This window comes from Lepidochelys olivacea (genome assembly GCF_965140295.1).
Source record: "Lepidochelys olivacea isolate rLepOli2 genome assembly, chromosome: 13".
Classification (NCBI taxonomy): Eukaryota; Metazoa; Chordata; order Testudines; family Cheloniidae; genus Lepidochelys; species Lepidochelys olivacea.
The window spans coordinates 13393539-13419161 of NC_140423.1; the positions used below are offsets into that span (position 1 = coordinate 13393539).

A 25623-nucleotide genomic window follows, 5' to 3' on the forward strand; every position below is an offset into this window, starting at 1 on the left:
AGTTGGCTTAGAATGCAGGATCTTTACCCATCATTGGGAACAGGCAAATAAGCCTGTCTGATTATTCCCATTTCCCTTTTGTAGCTTCTAATATGAGCCAGGCTGTCTCTAGCATATTATAAAACCCCCCAAAACAACCATATACAGAGGATGGAACTCCAGGAAACCATGTCCCTTTAGAGTATGTCTACATTGCTAAAAAGGTGTGTTCTTAACTCAAGTTAGCTAACCCAAGTTAAAATAGCAGTGAAGACATGACAACTCAGGTTAGCAGCTTGAGTTAAAGCCTATAGTAAAGGCTGGGCTTGAACTTTAGCTGCAAAGCTGAGTTGCCATTGTATTCAATGCTATTTGCAGCTAACCTGACTTAAGAACATACTTTTTGCAGTGTAGACATACCCTTAGGGGTAGCCCTTCCAGGGGAGGGTTGAAGTGCAGGGTAAGGGAAGCTTGCATTGCTGCTGCCTTTATTTTGTGGATAAACAGATGACTAGTCTCCAGGGCTGTCAATTGGTACCTTTCCTGAGCTTCAAAAAAAACAAAAATAAATGGAAGGTTTAATATCTTTGATATTCAAAGCACCAGAAGAAATAAAATAAAGATCAGTGTGTAATTGTATGCTGTTTTTTATTCCAAACAAATGAAAGTGTACTCTGACTACTAGGCTGAGTTCAACAGGAATGTGAGCTGTAGCTCACGAAAGCTTATACTCAAATAAATTTGTTAGTCTCTAAGGTGCCACAAGTCCTCCTTTTCTTTTTAGGAATATTTTAATAGTAAGCACTTGTGTGCCTTCAGCTGACAGTATCTTGATAGTTCTGTCTAATGCAACGACTGCATTCTAACAAAAAATAATCTGGATTTTTGATGCTCTACAACTGTTTGTACTTGAAGAGAATATAAAGACAGGGGTTTTCACCTGAACTTTTAGTGGCTGCTAAGTGAAATCTAATTTTATCAGGGAAGTGAGTGTGAAATGTTCCCGTGTTTTCCCTCCCTTGTACATTTATCTCCAAGTAATCAAAGAATCATTCTCCCTCTAGACATTTTTCTGAAAAGTTTTCATATAAAACCAAACCAGCTGAAAGAAAAATTATACATTCTACATGAAGACGGTGGCGGATTTACAGATGAGCAGATTACAGCCCTAAGAAGGTAACCTTTTGGATTCAATTCTTTATGATATCTATTACCAGATTAATTTTCTGCAAATAAAGGAAAATTCAGGGAAAGTGTTTACCCAGGCATCTGATGTACCCTGACTGCTGCATTGAAAATTAGAGGAGCATGTATAAATGTCATAGTCTGCTATCCATTGTTCCCCAAAGAAACCAGCAGCCACCTGCTATAGCTAGTGCAAGCTTCAGGAAAGCAGGAGTTTGGGAAGTGACAGCAAGTCAGACATGATTTTAGGTCTAGTGGTTATGTGTAGTGCAAAGTGAGTGAAATGAGAATGCATTGGGTCAGTGGGATTTCCCATGCCCATGACAGCATTATCTTTATGGGGAAAATCCACTAAAATCCAATACAGTGTTAGCTTGTTATGCCATCAGTTATTTGTTTGAGAAAAAGACAAATAAAGAGAATCCTGTTTCCCTTTTGAATACCGGTTTGGAGAGGGGCAAGGTGGGCGGGTCTTATAAAAGCTTTTTTTGGACAGACGGATGTTATGGACATCATACACAGTATTTATTAGGGGTAGAGATTTTTTGATCCAACACTGAATATGAAGTTTCTGTAACTTTTTAAAATTTGTGCTTATTTATATCCATAGGGACAGATTTTCAAAGGCACAAGTAGGACATAACCACCTGCAGTGTATAGGAATTGGGTAGTATCCCTTTAAATAGTTTGTGAGCCTGGATGTCTAACTGCCCTTTTTTGCCTTTGAAAATCTTCCCCATAATACATACAGATGTGTATGTGCCTATTCCAGGGGTTTGGTACCTTTGCCATAAATTTAAAATACTCATGTAAAAATTGTCAGGCAGCTGCTTTTCTTCCCCAGTCAAGAACAGCTTCAACTTATTTGATCAAGATATTGTTGGGGAGGTGAAGGATGCAGGTGTTAAAAAATTATTAAAACACTGCTCCTTCTGCTTTAGAGGGTAGGTTTAAATCTGCCCTTTGAAAAGTGATTTTGGAACCCTGACTCTACTCTCCACCGGGCATTTGTCCACATCACACACCACTTATAAATGCCTGGAATTATATTTGTGCTTAGAAGATGACCAGAACTGGAAGATAAGTGGTATTGCATGTACTGTGCGGGGGAAGTTTGTACAAAAACCTGCATGCAATAGAAGAGGATTTAGACAATTCAATAATTCCCCTATCATAGGCACAAACAAAGTCATATTAATGTTTTTAAAGACATTGATATTCTGGTGAAAGATTTCCTGGTACCTGGGTGCAACTAAGTTACTAGTTTATGCAGTCTGTGGGCCAGATTCTCAGTTGGTGAAAACTAGCCTGGCTCTGTGGAAGTTAATGGTGCTATGCTGATTTACACCAGCATAGGATCTGACTCCGAAGCCTTGGTTACAAAAAGTGACTTTATTCTCTAGTTCCTAACTATCCTGACTTAAGTACATGCTGGCCAAGAATTAACTCTCCTGAAATACTTTGTTAATCTGTGGCAGTCTATAAGCAAACAGGTGGGTGGAGCTAATAGTGAACAAATGCCACTGATAACATAATTTGGCAGAGTGCACAGGACAAGTTCAACCTTACTTGCAGGTGGCAACTATGTAAACTCTCTCTTAGGAGAGAAACACTAGTTACGGGAACTCTCACTGAAGTTAAAGGAGGGAGTTCAGGGAGCATTTTTTACAGGAATAACTCAGATATTAAACAATCCTTATGACCCTGGATATTAAACAATGCCCTTACCCTAGACCTACCCTGTATGTGCAAACTCATATCCTCCCCAAACATATACCCCACGTTGAGACCTCAAAACACCACTCTATATTTACACCAATGTCTTCAGCTGATTTAAATCAGTTCAGCTCCATTGAAGTTATTGGTGATATACTGATTTACACCAGCTGGGGTACTAGCTCATTAAGCAATGATATAAAATAGAAAAGGATTTTTTTCAAGATTTCAAAGTGCTGTTTTATATAATGATGATGTTGAGAGAAGCATTAATAGATGCAGCTGTGTGTAGTGTTAGATTCTATATGAGGGCAGGTATTCTGTTCTGTGCTAATGTATTGTCAGAGTCTAATGTAGTTACAAATTTCAGCAAGAGTTCGAGAGCTTTTTTCTCCTTATATGAAACAGATTTCATATACATTTCAGAATCAAGAGCCCGATTTTCAAAACAGCTCAGTGTCCTTCAGTTCCCGTTTAGACACCTTGTCAAGGTTCCTCCCCCACTCTGAACTCTAGGGTACAGATGTGGGGACCTGCATGAAAAACCTCCTAAGCTTATCTTTACCAGCTTAGGTCAAAACTTCCCCAAGGTACAAAATATTACCCCCGTTATCCTTGGAATGTCCGCTACCACCACCAAACTAATACTGGTTACTGGGGAAGAGCTGTTTGGACGCGTCCTTCCCCCCAAAATACTTCCCAAAACCTTGCACCCCACTTCCTGGACAAGGTTTGGTAAAAAGCCTCACCAGTTTGCCTAGGTGACTACAGACCCAGACCCTTGGATCTTAAGAACAATGAACAATCCTCCCAACACTTGCACCCCCCCTTTCCTGGGAAATGTTGGATAAAAAGCCTCACCAATTTGCATAGGTGACCACAAACCCAAACCCTTGGATCTGAGAACAATGAAAAAGCATTCAGTGTTTTACAAGAAGACTTTTAATAAAAAATAGAAGTAAATAGAAATAAAGAAATCCCCCCTGTAAAATCAGGATGGTATATATCTTACAGGGTAATTAGATTCAAAAACATAGAGAACCCCTCTAGGCAAAACCTTAAGTTACAAAAAAGATACACAGACAGAAATAGTTATTCTATTCAGCACAATTCTTTTCTCAGCCATTTAAAGAAATCATAATCTAACACATACCTAGCTAGATTACTTACTAAAAGTTCTAAGACTCCATTCCTGTTCTGTCCCCGGCCAAGACGACTACAGACAGACACAGACCCTTTGTTTCTCTCCCTCCTCCCAGCTTTTGAAAGTATCTTGTCTCCTCATTGGTCATTTTGGTCAGGTGCCAGCGAGGTTACCTTTAGCTTCTTAACCCTTTACAGGTGAGAGGAGCTTTCCCCTGGCCAGGAGGGATTTCAAAGGGGTTTACCCTTCCCTTTATATTTATGACACACCTAAATGAAGTGGGCAGATTTTCAAAAGTCTTTGGTACCTAGCAGTTTCTCTTCAGAACACTGGAGTCAGAACAACAGAAGCTGCAGGAAAATGATCATTTCTAAGAATCTGCCCAGTACATCTGGGTGCTGAAATGGGAACTTTTGAAAACTTGGCCCCAATTATTTAGGAAAACTGATGTATGTTCTAGGAGCCTAAACACTGTACACATTTACAATGAGTCAGGAAACTTTTTCTGAAGCATTCCTCCTCTGTGTAAAATGAACCTGTTACAGTATAAAAACATCAATGGGAAATCCAAAGGAAAATGCACAACATTTTACAGAAAGAAAAGGAGTACTTGTGGCACCTTAGAGACTAACCAATTTATTAGAGCATAAGCTTTCGTGAGCTACAGCTCACTTCCTCAGATGCATATCGTGGAAACTGCAGCAGGCTTTATATATACACTTCCTCAGCTCTCGTCCCCTAAAGCCCCTACTCTACTTGCGCTATATTGATGACATCTTCATCATCTGGACCCATGGAAAAGAAGCCCTTGAGGAATTCCACCATGATTTCAACAATTTCCATCCCACCACCAACCTCAGCCTGGTCCAGTCCACACAAGAGATCCACTTCCTGGACACTACAGTGCTAATAAACAATGGTCACATAAACACCACCCTATACCGGAAACCTACTGACCGCTATTCCTACCTGCATGCCTCCAGCTTTCACCCTGACCACACCACACGATCCATCATCTACAGCCAAGCTCTGCGATACAACCGCATTTGCTCCAACCCCTCAGACAGAGACAAACACCTACAAGATCTCTGTCAAGCTTTCTTACAACTACAATACCCACCTGCAGAAGTAAAGAAACAGATTGATAGAGCCAGAAGAGTTCCCAGAAGTTACCTACTACAGGACAGGCCTAACAAAGAAAATAACAGAACGCCACTAGCCGTCACCTTCAGCCCCCAACTAAAACCCCTCCAACGCATTATTAAGGATCTACAACCTATCCTAAAGGATGACCCAACACTCTCACAAATCTTGGGAGACAGGCCAGTCCTTGCCTACAAACAGCCCCGCAACCTGAAGCAAATACTCACCAACAACCACATACCACACAACAGAACCACTAACCCAGGAACTTATCCTTGCAACAAAGCCCGTTGCCAATTGTGCCCACATATCTATTCAGGGGACACCATCACAGGGCCTAATAACATCAGCCACACTATCAGAGGCTCGTTCACCTGCACATCCACCAATGTGATATATGCCATCATGTGCCAGCAATGCCCCTCTGCCATGTACATTGGTCAAACTGGACAGTCTCTACGTAAAAGAATAAATGGACACAAATCAGATGTCAAGAATTATAACATTCATAAACCAGTCGGAGAACACTTCAATCTCTCTGGTCACACAATCAGAGACATGAAGGTCGCTATCTTAAAACAAAAAAACTTCAAATCCAGACTCCAGCGAGAAACTGCTGAATTGGAATTCATTTGCAAATTGGATACTATTAATTTAGGCTTAAATAGAGACTGGGAGTGGCTAAGTCATTATGCAAGGTAGCCTGTTTCCTCTTGTTTTTCCCTACCCCCCCCCAGATGTTCTGGTTTAACTTGGATTTAAACTTGAAGAGTGGTCAGTTTGGATGAGCTATTACCAGCAGGAGAGTGAGTTTGTGTGTGTATGGGGGTGGGGGGGATGTGAGAAAACCTGGATTTGTGCAGGAAATAGCCCAACTCGATTGTCATGCACATTGTGTAAAGAGTTGTCACTTTGGATGGGCTATCACCAGCAGGAGAGTGAATTTGTGTGGGGGGGTGGAGGGTGAGAAAACCTGGATTTGTGCTGGAAATGGCCCACCTGATGATCACTTTAGATAAGCTATTACCAGCAGGACAGTGGGGTGGGAGGAGGTATTGTTTCATATTCTCTGTGTATATATAAAGCCTGCTGCAGTTTCCACGATATGCATCTGAGGAAGTGAGCTGTAGCTCACGAAAGCTTATGCTCTAATAAATTGGTTAGTCTCTAAGGTGCCACAAGTACTCCTTTTCTTTTTGCGAATACAGACTAACACGGCTGTTACTCTGAAACCTAACATTTTACAGCTAAATGCAACATTAAAATATTAAGGTCATGACTAGTGGGCAAAATTCTGCTTTTATTTTGGAGTAAATATGAAATAAATTCATTGTAACCAATTGCATTAGGGGAGCTGGCTGAATGAGGGTTTAATCATATAAATCCCATTGGAGGAACTGTGTGGCTGAATCTATGAAAAGTTAGGGTAAATCTTTACTTTCCCACTCCTGGCTTTCATTGTTTGGTGCTTTGAACTTTCAATTTTCTATGTACATATTAGACTAATGTATAAAGTTTCCATTGGAAAAATGTTTTGGGGAAAAATCAGATTTTCAAGTAAACAAACATTTTCGTAGAAAGTGTCATCTTTCTTTCATTTTTTGGATTTTTTAAATCAGAAAACCTAAAACTCAGTACTTTTGGCTGAAAACCAAAAATATCCCTCAGCACCCAATCTGGGAAACTCTTGCCAACCTACCAACACCTGAGGAGGTCTGCAAAGCAATTAAACAAATGAAGAACAATAAAGCAGCAGGTCCTGATGGCATACCAGCTGAAGTACTGAAAGTGGGGGGAGAAACACTGACTAACAAGCTTCACTTGCTGCTCGTCAAAATCTGGCACACCGAAGAAATCCCTGCTGTCTTATGTAATGCTAACATCGTCACCATTTTCAAAAAGGGAGACAGGGCTGTCTGTGGCAACTGTCGAGATATCGCCCTTCTCTCCATCGCTGACTAATCTAATTGCCTTCTATGATGAGATAACTGGCTCTGTGGATGAGGGGAAAGCAGTGGACGTGTTGCTCCTTGACTTTAGCAAAGCTTTTGCCACTGTCTCTCATAGTATTCTTGCCAGCAAGTTAAAGAAGTATGGGCTGGATGAATGGACTATACAGTGGATAGAAAGTTGGCTAGATTGTCGGGCTCAACGGGTAGTGATCAATGGCTCCATGTCTAGTTGGCAGCTGGTATCAAGTGGAGTGCCCCAAGGGTCGGTCCTCTGGCTGGTTTTGTTCAATATCTTCATAAATGATCTGGAGGATGGTGTGGATTGCACCCTCAGCAAGTTTGCAGATGACACTAAACTGGGAGGAGAGGTAGATATGCTGGAGGGTAGGGATAGGATACAGAGGGACCTAGACAAATTAGAGGATTGGGCCAAAAGAAATCTGATGAGGTTCAACAAGGACAAGTGCAGAGTCCTGCACTTAGGATGGAAGAATCCCATGCACCGCTACAGACTAGGGACCAAATGGCTCAGCAGCAGTTCTGCAGAAAAGGACCTAACGGTTACAGTGGACGAGAAGCTGGATATGAGTCAACAGTGCGCCCTTGTTGCCAAGAAGGCCAATGGCATTTTGGGATGTATATGTAGGGGCATTGCCAGCAGATTGAGGGACATGATCGTTCCCCTCTATTCGACATTGGTGAGGTCTCATCTGGAGTACTGTGTCCAGTTTTGGGCCCCACACTACAAGAAGGATGTGGAAAAATTGGAAAGAGTCCAGCGGAGGGGAATAAAAATGATTAGGGGACTGGAACACATGACTTATGAGGAGAGGCTGAGGGAACTGGGATTGTTTAGTCTATGGAAGAGAAGAATGAGGGGGGATTTGATAGCTGCTTTCAACTACCTGAAAGGGGGTTCCAAAGAGGATGGATCTAGACTGTTCTCAGTGGTAGCAGATGACAGAACAAGGAGTAATGGTCTCAAGTTGCAGTGGTGGAGGTTTAGGTTAGATATTAGGAAAAACTTTTTCACTAGGAGGGTGGTGAAACACTGGAATGCGTTACCTAGGGAGGTGGTGGAATCCCCTTCCTTAGAAGTTTTTAAGGTCAGGCTTGACAAAGTCCTGGCTGGGATGATTTAGTTGGGGATTGGTCCTGCTTTGAGCAGGGGATTGGACTACATGTCCTCCTGAGGTCCCTTCCAACCCTGATATTCTATGATTCTAAGATTCTTGCTGGATCTACAAATGAAAAGCTGCTGCTTAAGTACTGCATGTCATTATTATTTCCCAGGCCACATGTATGTGTTTAACTGATTACTATGATCACCAGATATGTATGTGGCCACTTAATGTTAGGTTCCCCTGCACTTGGACTGAACTCCTGGGAAGTATGCTTACTAAATAATCTGAAAGAGAACAACTAGAATATAATACAAAATACCAAAGGTACAATATATGGAATGGACAAACTGTATACATACATACAATATTTTTCTCGGAAAGAAAACTTCTTATTTTCATTCATTATTTCTCAGATATCTGCCAACTCCAAAAGATTTAGAAATGTATCAGTCCTTCAAGGGATCTCCTTCAGAGCTGCATGTGGTTGATCAGTTTATGCTAGAGGTAAGCAAATGTAGCAGTGATTAAAAACATGTCACGTGAGATTTCTGGGATTCCCTTTTCCAGCATGGGTTAAAATACTTCAAGAAACTGCCCTTCCTATGATATTTTGGCATTTATATTTCTAATCCCAGCCAGAGTCAGGATATAGAGAGGCACTCAGGAGGGAGAGCTTATGGAGAAAAGTTAAGCACATCTTATGATCCTCCCTGCTCCCACTGAAAATAAGAAGGGATTGGATTGTTTTGGGCCAGATTTCCAGAAACTTTAGACACAGAATTGTGTGTAGAAAGAGCTCATTCTTATTCCCAAGAGGTCGGTGTCATTGTTTTTAATGACATCTGCCCCCAAATGCATGTGTATCTGTGTGGTTAATTTGCACATGCACCTTATGTGTGCAATTGTATGACTAAATTTTTAGGGGTAGTGTAAAATTAATACATGAGAATAGTGCTATAAAAATCTGTGTCTAGGTCTGAATTGACAAACCCATTATTAAAAGTACATGTTTGATTAATACAATATTTGCTGGATGATTATTTCACAACTGATTCAGATTCTATCCTGTCCTATGCAGATGTGTAAAATTCCTCATTTAGGCCAAAGATTGGATCTCTTGCTTACGATACGAGAACTTCCTGGGTGCATGAGTGATCTGGAGCCTGTAAGTGACATGACTTGCTTATGGTTTGTGTTTAACTCAAATCCACCAGTTACATATTAAAGCACCAGATGTCTTTGATGCAAATTTTAAAAGTCAGTGTATGTGAGGTGAGCTTTTCAATGGGAAACAGTTCACCAGCCATAATGTTGACAGCTCATATTGTAATAATGCAGGCAGCCTGATGTATAAGATGTCATTTCACTGCATTATTCAAAAGCAATGTGCAAAAGTGTTTTGATCTATATGGCTCATGGCTTTTATAACCAAGGGAGTCAAAACTAGAATGAGACTAAATTAGAGATGGTCTAGATTTGAAATACAATATGTACTACCTGCTGGTGTGTTTAAAATACCCTTGGATAAGCCAAAACTTGAGGTCATTTATTAACACAATGCCACCTGCAGAATGCAGGACCTTAGGAATGACATGAGACACAGTTTAAACCAATCAGCGCATCTGACATTTTGTGGATGTTGCCTGGAATACGTTTTTAAGGCACTAGATGGGTGAATCCTTTATTTTGTTTTTTTAAAAAAGCCACAATAATAGTCCCCCCCACCCCCCAAAAAAAGCCCAAACTAGAACAGCATATATTAGTGACATTGCTGTGTTTGGGGAGCTGCTATGGTAAAACACTGTAGCATTTTTTTTAAATGTTAACTCCTCTGACTCACCCTGCTGTTGATTGGACTGGCAGTGGGAAGGACAGCCCAGAGTAGAGTATATGCCTGTGAAGGCTGGATTGGACCCCTCCTCGCACACCTCCTCAGGTTCTCCATCTCCCATTGGTCAGCCAACAGGAGAAGTGCTCCCCTGTTAATTTAAATCCCTTCCTGAGTTCCAGGGCCTCTTGCCCCTATAGTTGGAGCAATGACATTAAAACTAGAGCTGGTTGGAACAACTTCATGAAGTCAAAATGTTTCACAGAGATGCATTGGTTTTGATGAGAGAGAGACACACACACGCAGAGCTAGGTACTCACTGACTCTATAGCCTAGTTCAGTGATTCTCAAACTGTGGGTTGGGAACCCAAAGTGGGTCGCGACCCTGTTTTAATGGGGTCACCAGGGCTGGTGTTAGACTTTCTGGGGCCTGGGCTGAAGCTGAAAGTTGAGCCCTACCGCCAGGGCTGAAGCCAAAGCCCGAACCCCACCACTCAGGGCCAAAGCCCAAGGGCTTCAGCTCAGGGCGCCGGGGCTCGGGCTTTGGCTTTGGCCTTCCTGCCCAGGGGGCTGTGGCTTTGCCTTCCCCCACCCCAGGGCAGCAGGGCTCGGGTGGGCTCGGGCTTCGGTCCCCCTCCCTGGGTTGTGTAGTAATTTTTGTTGTCAGAAGGGGGTTGTGGTGCAATGACATTTGAGAACCCCTGGCCTAGTTAGAGTACTGGCCAAAGAGATGGGTTACGCAAGTTCAAGTCCCTGCTTTTTTCTGGTTCAGAGTAAGCTGAGGAAAAAAAATCTACACTGAATCAGGCACAGCAGATACTGGAATTTGCATCTTCCCTCTCCGGGCCTGAGCCCTAACCACCAGGCTGCGCACACACTTTGAGCTGAAAATGAACATTTTCACAAACTTGTTTTTTTGCAAAAATGTTGAAAAGATTTTGTTTTCATTCTGCATTGCAGTGAAAACAAATGAAAGTTGCCACAAAATGGAATTGCTGTCCCCTGTCAACTCTAATTAGGGTTGTCAATTTTGGTTGCCCGTATTACTGGAGGTTCCATCACATGACATAATCTTTAATTCCTGGAGACTCCAGGACAGTCCTGGAGGGTTGACAACCCTAGGTCTAATTAAAACCATAGTAACATTGAGCACAATTCAGAACAAGACTAGAGCGAGAACACTGGTGAGACACACATTTCTGACCCTGTCTAGCTCAGTGTTACACTCCTGCCCTCCCACACTGAAACCAAATAACTGAATATTTGCAGAATGTGGTTTAATGATTGCTTTGAAGTTATAATAAAATGGTGATTTATTACTCACTGCACAGTATATTAGTTCCCTAGGTGTCTTATTACTTGGGCTGAATAACATATATGTGTAATGTGTAGAATTTATACATAAAAGAGTATTGTATTATCAATATACTTTACTACAGTGCCTGACTCTGATGTACAGTTTTCCTCCTTCCTACAAACTTTGTATACTTTGTATCTTGTACACAAGAAGTGTGAGGCACTGGAGAATTTATTCACTTGTTTTTCCTATTTTTAAAAAAAATCTCTTATCCCTAACCATAGAAAGAAGGCAGCATCAGTGGGCAAACAGTGATATTAAATTTGCTGGAAATGATTAGGTTTGTTCCTGGAAAAAATGTATGGAGTATTTTGATAAGATAGCACGGTGCTCAGCTGGTATACTTAGAAATGGGCAGGAGTGGGGGGAAGGATAGAGTCATTCTGCTGGGCTCTAGGCTATCCATTTCCCCTGATGGGGCAATCTGGTGTATTCCAATAGCAAAATATGTGTTCTTCATGGCATTTTTATGGCATGGATAATTTGGCAGGATTCAGGAAGGGCATGTCCTCATCAGAAGCAGGGAAATCGTGCCAACATTCCTTTTATCTTGATGGGAGAATTTTAATAAGGGGTTCATGAGAAGCTCTGGCCTGTCCTCCAAAAGAAATTAATGTAAAGACAGGCCTACAACAGCTAAAATATTGCTTGTGTACTTCAGCTAAGAACAATTAGACCTAACAAAGAGAGAGAGGTAAAGACCTCATTTTACTCACACCTTCCAGTTGAACTGAAGTCACGCTTTTGTGTTTCAGCTAATAAACCAGAAGATCCGAGCGTGCAAAGAGCTGCAAGCCAGCCAGAAATTTGTTGCTGTGTTGGAGTACATCTTAGCCATTGGGAACTACTTAAATGAAAAGGCTGGAAGAGAGATGGCCAAAGGATTTCGATTGTCTTCTTTGACCAAAGTGAATTAACACTTTTTCCTAGCATTGAAAACATTGTGTTACAGCACATATTAACTAACATAATGTTAAACGTGATTTTCCTTTAGCCCTGTGCAAGCACATTTGGGTTTAAAAATGGGTTAACTAATTGTCATTAACCTCTCAGAGCTTACTAACAAGGCTGTAGCCTGCTGTCCCTTGATCCATAACCCCTTTAGGATCTCTTGACATGGGGCAGAGCCAACTCAGAGAGAGCAGTGATTTAACAAGCCAGCTCTTAACTGACCAGAAGAGTTTCTGAACCAGGAAGTTTAGAAAGCTAGTGCAAAAGGCACTCCTTCCAGGTCCAGTTCTTGAGCAGGGGGAGCCCTATGACAGAGTGAGAGTGCATAATAAGACAGAGTAAGACAGAGTGAGCTAACAAGGTAAGGAAAGTTTGGCTGCTGAGTGCTCAGCAGCAGGGGAGGAGGCTAACGGACTATAACATAAGTTCTAGACGGGTGCCAGAAAAGCTTCCCAGAAAAGAATCACAGGAAGGAGAAAAGGGGGGGGGTACTCCCCCCTCCCCATACATCTAACAAACATACTCTAAACTTAGGCCAATAACTCTCCCCAGCACAAAAACCTGCAAGAGTAAAAATAATGCAGCCCAGCAGCAGAGTGGGGCTATCCAGTTTATTGCCCTGAATTCAGCATGTACAATTACCTTCCTCATGGGCTGGTGGCATAGGTGAGCATACGGTACAAGTTGCTCATGGCCCTCAGAGAGACCGTATGGGCTCTTGAGGCCAGAGTGGCTGCACTGGAGGAGCTAAGGGAGACAGACAGGTATGTAGAAGAGACTTTCAGGGACACAATAGAGTGTCCCCACCCCTAGTCAGACCGCCTGTCACAGATCCACAGGATCGGTGCTATGCCCCCAGTTTTGTGACAGTCTCTAGGAGGAACCCCTTCAGTGTGCCAGATCCAAGGGTCTGACTCTTCCTGCACAGGGTAGGCTATGCGGCCTTTCCACCCCCTGAGTGTGAACCTCTGCAGCTGCAGCACTCCTGTTTCGCAGCCTCCATGGTTGCATTCTCTGAAATTGCCCACATGCGGAGCCAGGAAGAGAGAGAACGAACTGCAGGGTCTCAGTGTGTGGATGAGACAATGGTGCAGGGAGGAGGGTTTTAGGTCCATCAAGAACTGGGGAACCTTGAACCTTTTGGGAAAGAAAGAACCTATGCAGGAAAGATGTGCTCCACCTAAACCAAAACACACCAGACTGCTGGCATGTAACATTAAAAAGGTTCTAGAGGGTTTTTTAAACTAAGGGCTGTGGGAAAGCTGCCAGGTGTGGCAGAGCTGTGTGTAGGGTTGAGGGGGGTGGGGCATGCGAGTGGGGGAAGAGCACTGGTGACTGGAAGCATTACGCCTGCAGAGTCCAGAAGTAGATAGAAAAGTCCCAGAGCTGCTTGGGAAAGCACCATGCTCACTAGTGGTACCTGCTACATCTTTTCAAAGGCAAAGGATTCAGTCCCCCAGCACAGCTCACCAGGCTCAAGCTGGTATCTCTCCATCCTGATATATCCCTTCTGGGCTATTCAAAGCTGCTGACCATCTGAGTGCCCAACTGGCTCCACCAGGCACATTAACCCTATACAGCCATATCAATCCTATGCACTTGCTGCGGGAACATAGAGTAAACAGGTTCATAGAATATCAGGGTTGGAAGGGACCTCAGGAGGTCATCTAGTCCAACCCCCTGCACAAAGCAGGACCAATCCCCAATTTTTGCCCCAGATCCCTAAATGGCCCCCTCAGGGACTGAACTCACAACCCTGGGTTTAGAAGGCCAATGCTCAAACCACTGAGCTATCCCTTCCCCCCAACCATAATTAGGCCCTTAGTTAAGAGATTGTTTAAGAACTGACTTTTCCATCACATCTTTCCCTGCCTCATTAAGATTTGCCAGCAGTAAATGTTGCCACTGAGCACAGTTCCCGTCCATGCATCCCCTTCCTCACGCCACTCAGCAATAACAGAATCTGATCTGATCCCAGAACTAGGATTTGAATGCATATTCTATAAGATGCTTTGAACCTTTTAAGAATATTATCAGATTTTGCTTGGTCTGTAAATAGAAGAGAGTTTTTTTAATTATTCAGATTTCTTTTCCCACAGAAGACTTTAGTATGCGAGTGTGTAATTTATAATGCGAATGACAGTTCTGAGACAGTTTATTTTTTTTATAAGTACTGTAATGCCACATCTATTATAATGAAAAATATGTTCAAAATCATTTTCTGCACAAAGCATCTCCCCAGATTCTACTAAGGAACCTTACTGTCTACATGAACACCACATAGTGCTTTTAAATGGGAACCGGGATAGGAGCATATTTGGAGATGCAGAATCAATTGCAGTCAATTAAGATACATTAAGTTTTCAAAAAGAAAAATGAGACATTACAAAGGAACAAGAAAGGACCTGAGAAAATGCAAAGTTAATTTTAACCAGAAATGTATGTGGGATGGCAGATTGAAAAGAGAAAGGTTTAATTCCATTGTGTTTTCTATTCCTGTCAAATTTACCTAGGAGCTATCAACATCCCTGCTTTTCCAATTTTTAAAAAATGTCTAATAACCTAGACTGTCAATTTATTGCTGTATTCTATTTGTAGTTATCGCTGCTGCGGGGTAAGGAGAGGAAGATCACCTTGCTTCATGCCCTTGTGGAACAGATCTTCTTACATGAGCCTGATTTGGCTAAATTTTCTCAGGAGTTGACAGAATTTGAAGCTGTTCCTGGTGGTAAGAGGATAAAAAAACCCTTTTGCAAAAGTCCCCATCTTCACATTATGTGCATAATTTTTATTAACATTTGTTTGCCTCCCTCCAATCTCCCATTCTGTTCCTTTCCAGCTTCCGTTAAAGGTCTCCGTGCTGAAGTTGATGGTATGTAAATATGTTTTTTAAATTCACAGAAAGACTTTCATACATTGTGCAGTCACTCGAAACAGGTTTTCATTGCACTTATTTTGTAGTTTGTAAAGAGAGGCAAAAGTTCAAAATATTGAGGTAAGAGGTTGCCATGGCTATATATAACCGTCATGTTATCATGTGGAATTTTAAAGAGAAATATTTGTTGTGTCCATATGGTTTAGAAATGATCTATCAAAATATACTGTCTGATAATAGCAAAATCCATTAAGTTTGCCTTAAATTCAGATGTTAAGTGATACAGGTGCTCTATCAAAATTACTTCTAGGAGGCATGCAGAAAAGCAAGGCAAAACTCAATATAGTTAAGTAATGAAATTCAAGAAGCCATTTGAGCTAAACCAGTATGTTCAGTAAGTGGAAATGCACCTCTAGTGAAGCCAGTATAAAGGAGCAAAACTGGGAGGTCAAGTATAAGATAGCAATTGGGAGGGTTTTGAAGGAATTTGGGGCTAGATGTAAAGGGTGATTGAATTCATTGGTGTGAGGACCATTGAAGTGAATGGGCTTTGGATTTGGCCCTTGCAGAGCAACAAAGGCATAAAAAACAAATACAAATGTATTTCAATTTTATCAGAAGCAAGAGGCTTACAAACGTTTTATCTACCTTTAAAAAAGTGTGCTAGGGATGATAAATGGAACTGTTGACCAAGAAGTCTATCTTCTATGCTAGGCAAAATGACAAAAGCACTAACTATGAGGGGAGCTGGTAGTCACTCCTATATTCAGATTGCCATTTTTATAAAGGACAATTGTGAGCTTTTCTCAGAGAAGCTCTCCTGCTCCAGTTTGCAGCAGGTCTTTGATCGGACGTACACCCCTGGGCTACTGAAGTGCTTTTTTAGCATGTCCCATGAAATTGCACTCAGCTTTTGCTGAGCTATTAACTATTAAAAATCACTATTTCCCTTCTGAGTAACAGCCGTGTTAGTCTGTATTCGCAAAAAGAAAAGGAGTACTTGTGGCACCTTAGAGACTAACCAATTTATTTGAGCATGAGCTTTCGTGAGCTACAGCTCACTTCATCGGATGCATCCGATGAAGTGAGCTGTAGCTCACGAAAGCTCATGCTCAAATAAATTGGTTAGTCTCTAAGGTGCCACAAGTACTCCTTTCCTATTTCCCTTCTGTCACTTGTGTTCCTTGGGAGCATTTTGGCAGCCTGCCCAAATCACTGGCCATTTTAAGGCCAGGCACATGCTGCCATGGCCAAATCTGCAACAACAGACACTGTGTACTTGCACCTACTAGGAGCTGCCAGATTATCTGTAGTGTTGGGGGATGGGGCAAAGAGAATTGGACTGGGTTCACCCATCAACCTGGACCCATCACATGATGCATTCCCCTTCCCTCTGGGGGCACCAAATGTAGCTCTGCCAATTCCCAAGGTGGAGGGAGGAGAAAGAGATATGGGTCAAACTTCCTGTTCAACCAATCCCATCCCCAGCATGTGGCCCCAGGGGCCAGTCCTACCTCCTGGGGACACCACATAAGGCAGGAGCTCCCCCAACTCCTGGGGTAGAGGAGAAAGAGGGCTGGACTGCACTCCCAGTCAGCCTCTGGAACTCAGCACCTGGTTCTAGTGGTCTACCCCACCTCTGGGATAATAACCTTCTCTTGCTGCCATATACTGCAGTTGGTCCTATAGCTCAAATGGTAGCAGCCAGTGCTATGGAGCTGGAGGTTCAAGTTTGTATGATTTTCTGTGAGGCATAGGCAGGCCTTTACACAACTTAATGAGTGTTACTGTTACTGAAGTTCTTGAAATGTTTCACTTCCTCTCTGTTTTGTGGCTAGTGTTAAAGAAAGAATTGGAAAATGTTATTCAGTACAGAAAGTTTATCAAGTCCAAGACTATCAAGGCAACAACCCAAGAGTCACAGTTCTACAAGGAACTAAAGGTAACATTTACCAGAACTTTATTTAGGCTGGAGATAGCTGATGAATAATATATTCTACTTGGTTAGGGCTCAATATAACCTGGCTTTCCACCTGACGCATGGTGTAATAGGGTACAAACCGATGGTTATGTCTCTGTGATGGCTACTTACTAGGGCTGGCTGGAAACCAACGTTTCTGTTCCACAAAAATTCTTGAGATTTCAGAATCTGGTTTTATTCTGATGCAGAATAAAAATGAGGCCTTGTGAAATTTTTTGCAAAAAAACCATAGAATCATAGGGTTGGAAGGGACCTCAAGAGTCTCTAGTCCAGTCCTCTGCACTCATGGCAGGACTAAGTATTAGCTAGACCATCCCTGACAGGTGTTTGTCTAACCTGCTCTTAAAAATCTCCAAAGATGGAGATCCCACAACCTCCCTAAGGAATTTATTTCAGTGCTTAGCTACCCTGACAGTTAGGAAGTTTTTCCTAATGTCCAACCTAAACCTTCCTTGCTGCAATTTAAGCCCATTGCTTCTTGTCCTATCATGAGAGAAGGAAGGGCAATGTGAGCTGTCCCAGAATAGCTGATACGTTGGTGCCTGGGACACTCACCTGGGATGTGTGAAACCCAGATTCAAGATCCTACTCCTAATCCAGCAGGGCAGGAATTTGAATCTGGGTCTCCCATATCGCTGGTGAGTTTGGTAACTCCCTGACTATTGATTATGCTCACAGAGGGCTCTCTTTTCTGACTAGAAATTCCATCCTGGGCCCGAGAAACCTTCCCAAAACATTTTGGTTTTGATGAGAAGGCATTTTTCACCTGAAAAAATTCAGTCAACATTTTTTCAACCAGCTTTACTACTCGCATTATAGGTAGCAGCACGGGGAGGGGAGCAGGCTCTACAGAGCGGCTATGTCCCTTCCCCATGCAGGTGGGTAGGGTGTGGTGGTAGAGTCCCCTCCTCCCCCACAGTGCACATGGTGTCAGGTCTGTGTTGGCACAGTAGGGAGTACACTACCCCAGGAATACTCTGTCTCCAAACAGCAGGGAGACTGGCAGAGAGACTGATTTCCCACATCACTGTCTTCCTCCTGGCTTCTCCGGAAGCAACGCAACCACGTGCTATCCCTTAGACTGGGCAGATTGAAGTGTCATCTTTTAGCCATTGATGAATACTAAGCTATTGTAATAATACACATTGTTTGATAAGACTAATTAGAAGAGAACAGCTGTTAAGAAACACCCCCAGTTTCAAAATTTAGATTTCTGTAGCCTTATTTCCAGCAGGTAACTTGGATATAAGTATGTGCAACTTAAGCCATGCATGTTTTGATGCACTAAATCCCATATGCACAAGTGTTAGAATGCAGCAACAGTGTCTGCAGGTGCACATGCATAGTGGCTAATAAAGCTCAAGCAGCAAATCCCCTGAAAATCAGGACCCTGCAATATTTAACTTGCATTTTTTACTTTAATTATTTTTAATAGATTTAAGTCATCTCAGTGGACAAAATTCTGAGAGCTCTCAAATTCAGATACTATCTCATTGTCTTTGTTAATCTGATATTTATATGGAAATGCAGAAGATTTGGGGTATGCTTATATTTTGCATATCTCACAGTCTTGGTGGCACATGGAAAATTTGACCTGCGTTTTCCTTTTTGTTATCAATGAATCATCTGATTGCTGTTGAGTATTGCTTTCATACTGTCTCCTTGTATCTACTCAACATTGTGGGGTTTTTAAAACAATTTATTACAGGGTCTAATTCAGAAGCATGAAGGACACCTTTCCCAATTGTCAAAAAGATGTGATGAAATGAAGAAGCTCTACAGTGACACACTGGTACATATTATATTAAAACATAATTGAAAGGAATCTACATTTTTTAAAAGCTGTTTTCTAAAAATGCACAACCTTCCATAAATGCAACTTACACATGTTTTAGATATACTTCCCTCAGTAAATATGGATTTATGTGTAACTCTGATAAGAAATTTCATATCCCACATTGTGTATAGATCAGTGGCAGAATTATTTGAATAAGCATTTGCCATTTATTTTTTCTGAAGATTTATAGCCGGATTTTCACTGGTGCTATGCACTTCCAGCTACTATTGATGACAACAGGAAATGCAGGTGCTCACCTTCAAAATTCAAACCATTATTATATATATATAAACAGGGCTTAAGAGTCCATGGTAAACAAAAGAATAAATATTTAGCACTTGCATAGACTTTTCATCTTCAAGGTCTTTCCAAAACTTAAGTCATAGCACCCACATGAAGTACATCAGGCTGTTATCCCAGTTGTCCAGGAGAGGAAACTGAGGCAGAAACTCTAAAGCTTTGTGCACAATGACATTTAAAAAAAATCTCCTGGCATTGTAGTATCACTGGCTCAGCTCCACTGGCTGTAGGAATAGTGGTGTTATGCTGGAGGTTATTAGTGGCTGCCTGAAAACATCTTTGGTCTGTGAGCTATCACAAACCTCACAAGTTGAGCATGCCAGCTGTCTTTCATTCAGGTGAAATGAGGAAGCAATTAAATGCCATTTTCTTAGTATTAGCTGAAACAATAGAAGCCACAGTCCAAGGCACTAGACTGCATGCAAGCCCAGGGCAGAGGCAGGACTGTGTGGGCCAAAAGGGATCCCTGGGACTGATAGTTTCAGGTGTGTGTCGGAGAGAGAGAGAGAGAGAGACCATGAGAGAAGCAGACAATGTGTTCTGAGAGGGAGAAGAGGTGGAGCTTCTTGGGCACAGGACTGGCTGGAAATCAAGTTTGGATTTCTGAACAAGGAAACTGCCTCCTGATTTTTCCTACTGTGTCAGGGAAACAGCACTTTGTGTGCATTCATTTGTAAATAAACAGGCTTGCCCCAAAGAAATATCCGACTCTTATCAATTTCTCCTCCTAATGGAAACAGCCAGGTGAGGTCCTGAATATTGGCTAACCACTCAGGCCAAAGGAGCAGCAGTAGGAACACTGGTGACTACGTGCTAACATTTTTACCACCATGACGGCTAGACTTCCTCTGAGCATGATTAGAGGACAATTGTAGAAACACCTGCAGCCACCGTACAGTGACACTCCCACCATTTGCTAACACTGGTTGAGTGATAACATTAGAAGATTTTTTTTAAAAGTGCTAGCCTCAATGAATTGAACATGACCACAGACAGGGTCAACATTAACAGCTGGAACAATAAGATCTTGTGCCCAGGCCTGTGCTCAGAGCCCTGGACCAACACCTCAAAATCTTTTTTGTTTTAAAATAATTGGTTGTATAAAAACAGTTAGCACTAAAAGTATGTTTCTTCCTGCTGTTCAACGTGGTAGTAGACAAAATACTACAAAATATGACGACATCTGAGTGACCTTCGGGGACCCTGTCTGAGCATCAGCAGAAGATTAAAGAGATGTTTGACCAGGAAATTTTAATTAGTAATGTTTTACTAGCAGTAACATTATAACAGTGTACAAAGGTTCCTTGGTATCTCTTGTTGCTTTTTAAAAACAGAAGAACAGCCTCAACATAGTGTAACAAGCCAAATGTGAACTACTGGACATACACTAAGGATCCTATCCTGAGCCTGCAGCCAAAGCCTGTGTAAAAAGAAAACAGTAGAAAAGTGGGGAAAGTAGGAAAGGATGCTTATCCTCAGAACTAGGGCATGGGTCACTCATGGATAGAGCTGGTCAGAACATTTTCAGTGAAATTGCAGCGACAGCAACTCTGAGGTTATAGCCTTGTGGTTAGGGCCACTGGCTTGGGATGGGAAAGAGCTAGATTCAAGTCCTTGCTCTGCTTGCTTCAAAGTGATCTGGGATGAATCAGGAAGAGCAAGGACTTGCACCTAGGTCTTCCAGGTCCATGCCTTACCCAGCCTGGCATGCACCTCCCTGAACTGAAAAGCCCAAGTTTTGGTTGGAAAGCAGACATTCTGGCACAATTCCATTTTCACAAAAACATTCAAAAGAATTTGGTTTTGTTCCAGTACCAAAGGAAATCAAAATTTGAAACCATGGAAGTTGCCGCAAAACAGAATTGTTGTCCTGCAGCCAATCTACCCATGAAGCTGCACCATGTCACCTGGTCCAACTGCTGCTGCATGTGGACTGCTGCTCTGTGGCCCCACCATCTGGATTTATGCTATACACATGCACCAACAAGCCATGCTAGGGTGGAGTGTGGAATCATCCCCTGTAGGACCTCTTTGTCCCCCATTCACAGGAGACCCACAGGTTTCAAGCTGTCTTGTGGACAAAAGGTGCCTCAGGATTTGGTTTTATAATGATATTTCAATATTGTGAGTTTGGCTTAACTCCCTCAAACAGAAAGAAAGGAGTGCTCTTTTCTAGAGGGTCCTATTCTGGAACATGGGTTTATAGGACAGTGTCTAAAGCAAGCAGACAACTGTGTATGTTTGCATGAATACTAAACTATACTATACTATAAACTGAACAGCACCCATAAGCAATAGGCCTGTTGGGAGGCCTGCCAAAGACCAAAGGCTTCCAGCACCCAAGAGGTGCAGTTAGGAGTGCAGTGTCAAAACTACTGAGCTGATACCAACCTATAATGTTTTCAGTGGTCCATCTCCTTTTCTCTAGATCCTAGACCCATGGTCACAAATAAGAATCTGATTATTGGAATGATAATGTAGAGAGAGAGAGAGAGACAGGAAATTGTTAATCAACTGAACAAGTAATATCTCCTTAATCAGATCATTCATTCGTTTCAGTTGCAGCTTGTAATACTACTAGAATGCTATCCAGTCTTGGGAGGACTGTAGCTCTCAGTTATAGACAAGATAAAGCCTTGAAGAATTACAAAATGCCTTTTTAAACTTCTCTTATTATGAACCTGTTGAGCTAGTTCTCTAGATTTCTCCTGATCTGTTAGAAAAGCCATTTCTAACACTATAGGGTCTTAACTTATTGATGACATTGAGGAATTGCCCTTGAAAATGATGACAAACCTCTTAACTTTAAATCATTTACTGGGGTTTAATTAAAGAACCATCATATGCCCTAAAGCCAGAGAACTTATACGAGGGCTGTAGTTGATCTGAACCTTAAATCCCTTTCCCAGCTCTAGACTTTATAGTCCGTCTGCTTTCACTTGTTGTTTTCTAATAGATTGCACATTATGTGAATTATCTCTAGAGAGCATCAAAATTCCTCCCCCAAAACTCTTTTTTTTTTATTTGGTGGAATTTCTGTTTTTAATTAAATGAAATTATTTTCAGAGTTTCTGCTTTCCGCAGAAATTTTGTTTTTTTTTTTTTCATTAGAAAACCAAATGACTGAAAACAGAAATATTTGGGTCAAAGGAGATATGTCCCCATTTTCTTCTATGTAGCAGGACTATGCCTCCTCCTGGACTATGCCTCCTGCAATGAACCAGGTCCAGCAGCTCCCAGGATGTGTTGCTAGAGGGGAGAAAATGGTGCATTGCAGGAGATGCAGTCTGACCAGGGTGCTGGGGCTATAGAAGATAATGGGAGCATGGGGAGAGCTATGTGAAGAGGGTTTTAAAAAAAAAAAAAGTTTGCTAACAGCTGAAAAAAATAGGAAGAAAAATCTTGGTTCTGGTCTAACTGAAACTGATTTTTTCAGAATTTCTGGTGACTCAAAAGAAAAAAGTTTCAGGTTGAACCAGCTGTGTCATTCAGCCTGAAACTCAGTGTTTTGTTTTAACAAGAGGAAAGGAAATTAAGGGCTTGAGAAAGAAAACAAAGGAAGAGGTAACGACATCCCTGCTTCTACTCAGTACCCCAGTGGTTAGCGAACTAATTTGGGAGACCCATGTTTGAATTCGTACTCTGGAGCAGGGAGTTGAATCCTTTCTCCCAGGAGAGTACCCTCACCACCAGACTGTAGGGTGCGTCCCCATCAATCTCTCTTGCCAAAACTGTTCCGTTTTTTACAAATAGTTAAATATTAATTGGAGCAGGGACTGAAATCCAGTTCTGCCCCCAATCCAGGTGAGTGCCCTAACCACATGGCTATAGAGCAGTGGTGGGCAACCTGTGGCCTGCAGGCCACATGCGACCCATCGGGGTAAGCTGATTGTGACATTTTGCTGACATTGACCATCTGCAGGCACAGCCCCCCGCAGCTCCCAGTGGCCGGGGTTCGCCGTTCCCAGGCAATGGGAGCTGCGGCGGGCCAGGCCTGTGGATGGTCAATGTCAGCAGCATGTCTCGCAGCCTGCAACCAGCTTATCCTCATGGGCCGTATCTGGCCTGCGGGCCGCAGGTTGCCCACCAGTGCTATAGAGTAATTCTCTGTCTCATTGTTTCTCACAGTGATTATTCAAGCATTTTACACAAAGTAGAACAGTTTCAGCAAGAGTCATTGAGAGATACCCATTCCAGAACTTTACTGTTTTTATTTGAGCTGGTTGAAATGATTTGAATTTTGAAATTTATGATGAAATGTCATAATTTGAAAAAATAATCAAGAAAACTGTAGATAAAACTTTCAGTTATTCTTATGTTTATTTTTATCAAATCTAGAGCCAGTCAATTTAAATTTTTTTTTTAAATTTCAAATAAAAAACAAGAAAAGATTTCCTTTTTTCATGATTTCCCCCCTCTTTTTTTTGAACAGCTCTATTTTTTTGTGGTTTGGCTAATTGATTTAATTAAAATATAGGATTAAAAATAGTCTTAACACTGAATGTGTTTATTGTGTAATCTGTTAAATTGCTATCCCTGGAACACAAAGCTATACATTTAGCCAAAGCATAGGCAACAGCTGTATAATTTTAGCCACACTGCGCCCTCTGTATGTCTCAGCTGGGACATGAAAAAATCAGCGGTAGGGATAACTCAGGTTCTGTGGTTATTTAATCTCTTTTCTCAGTTGTCACTATGGGTCAGTGATAAGTTCTGATGATTTGTTGATGGACCTGGAATTTTGGTGATGTAGGCGTTGAAACCACAGAATAACACTAAATTGAGGGGAAGGATAATCTTGAGCTAACCGCAATGTACTGAGACATGGGAGGTCTGGATTCAGTTACCAGCTCTGCAAAAGATTCTTGTATCACCTTGGACGAGTCATTTAATCTTTCTGGGCTTGAGCCGACACCATTAATGTGAATGGAAGTTTTTAGGAGGAAGCCCTTTGTTCTGTATTACCTATCTGTAAAACGGGGGTAATTATACTTCCATTCTCAAACTTGTCACGTTACATTTTAAGCTCTTTGCAGCATGGACCATCTGTTGTTGTATGTTTGGATGATGTCTGGTGGAAGGGAGCCCCAGTCTCAACTGTGGCCTCTAGATGTTCCTAGAATTGTAATACCAATAACAATGAATGCATTTAATATTGCGCACTGATCATGAAAATCTTGGATGCTGTTCAAGCTATTTGGATAATGTTAAACATTTAGTATTTTTTCTCTTTCAAATTCACAGGTAAAATTTGGGGAATCACCAGATCAAGACTCTCAAGAACTATTTGGCTGGATTTCTGCATTTATTAGGGAATTCAGGAAGGTCTCTGCAGACATTGTGTCATAAAGTCACCAATGTAATGTTAAAGGAAAAGAACTTTTTCTTAAATTTTGTGCCATGGAACTTTGTTGCCTGGAGGGCTTTAGGGTACTAAGATGGCACATAGAAATTGTACTTGCTCTCTGAGCAGGGATGAATTTTGCCTTGTGTGGTATAGTTAAAGTAGATTCTATACACTTACAAGGTTTTAAAATTTGATCTTCAAAATCCCAGATTATCTATGTGCATCTGTCTGGTTTTGTTTCTAACTTTCTTACCAACGCATCTATTTTGGGGGACAAAAATATTTTATCCACTGAAATGTCTGTACATTGGGAGGGGAGAAAATCTCAGCATATTATAAATTCTTTTTTTAATACTTTTCTTTGATACTCAGTCTTTCGAGTGAATTTTATGTAATCCTCCCAAGGAAAAAATAATTGTGTGGTGTTCTAATTTTTTACTCTTCTCACTGTACTTTTACTAAATAATGTATCATCTGCTTTGTAATGAAATGTGGACTCTTTACCCACAGAGGAAAATGTTTAGCAAAAATTCATGTTCATCTGCATTTATTACAGCCTGGCAACTAAGAATGAATAATGAGAAGAGAGCAGGGCTGCATAATTTTTTTTTTTACAAAGCAGTACAATAAAACTGTGCTTTTTTTCAAGACTAATGTTGTAGATTCAGGTGACATGCTATTGGAGTGACTGAAGAGCTGAGATTTTAGTTGTGTTGGCAGGCAGGGTACAACATCAGAAAAGCAGAATGAAAACTTGTCATGAGGCATCTAAGTAATGGATCCTGGAAAAGATCATCCATGATTTTCAACATGAAAAGCACTTTGGTGCATTAGTTGGGGAAAGTAAAGTTTTGAATTTGAATAATTAGCAGAAGCTCAACAAATTACAGAAGGGAAAAAAGCC

The 25623-nt window shown here is 41.6% G+C and overlaps 1 protein-coding gene across 1 annotated transcript in view; it reads left to right on the forward strand.

Annotated features, from left to right (window-relative positions):
* Positions 1–25042, forward strand: part of LOC311529319 (formin-F-like) — a 139536-nt gene extending 114494 nt beyond the window's left edge. The window contains exons 11-19 of the mRNA XM_084645218.1: positions 1044–1155; positions 8657–8747; positions 9322–9408; positions 12184–12336; positions 14978–15107; positions 15219–15251; positions 17093–17196; positions 18944–19027; positions 24617–25042. Of these exons, the coding sequence (XP_084501344.1) occupies positions 1044–1155; positions 8657–8747; positions 9322–9408; positions 12184–12336; positions 14978–15107; positions 15219–15251; positions 17093–17196; positions 18944–19027; positions 24617–24721 (899 nt within the window). The 3' untranslated portion in view covers positions 24722–25042. The remainder of the gene's footprint in view (positions 1–1043; positions 1156–8656; positions 8748–9321; positions 9409–12183; positions 12337–14977; positions 15108–15218; positions 15252–17092; positions 17197–18943; positions 19028–24616) is intronic.
* Positions 25043–25623: the final 581 nt, after the last annotated feature.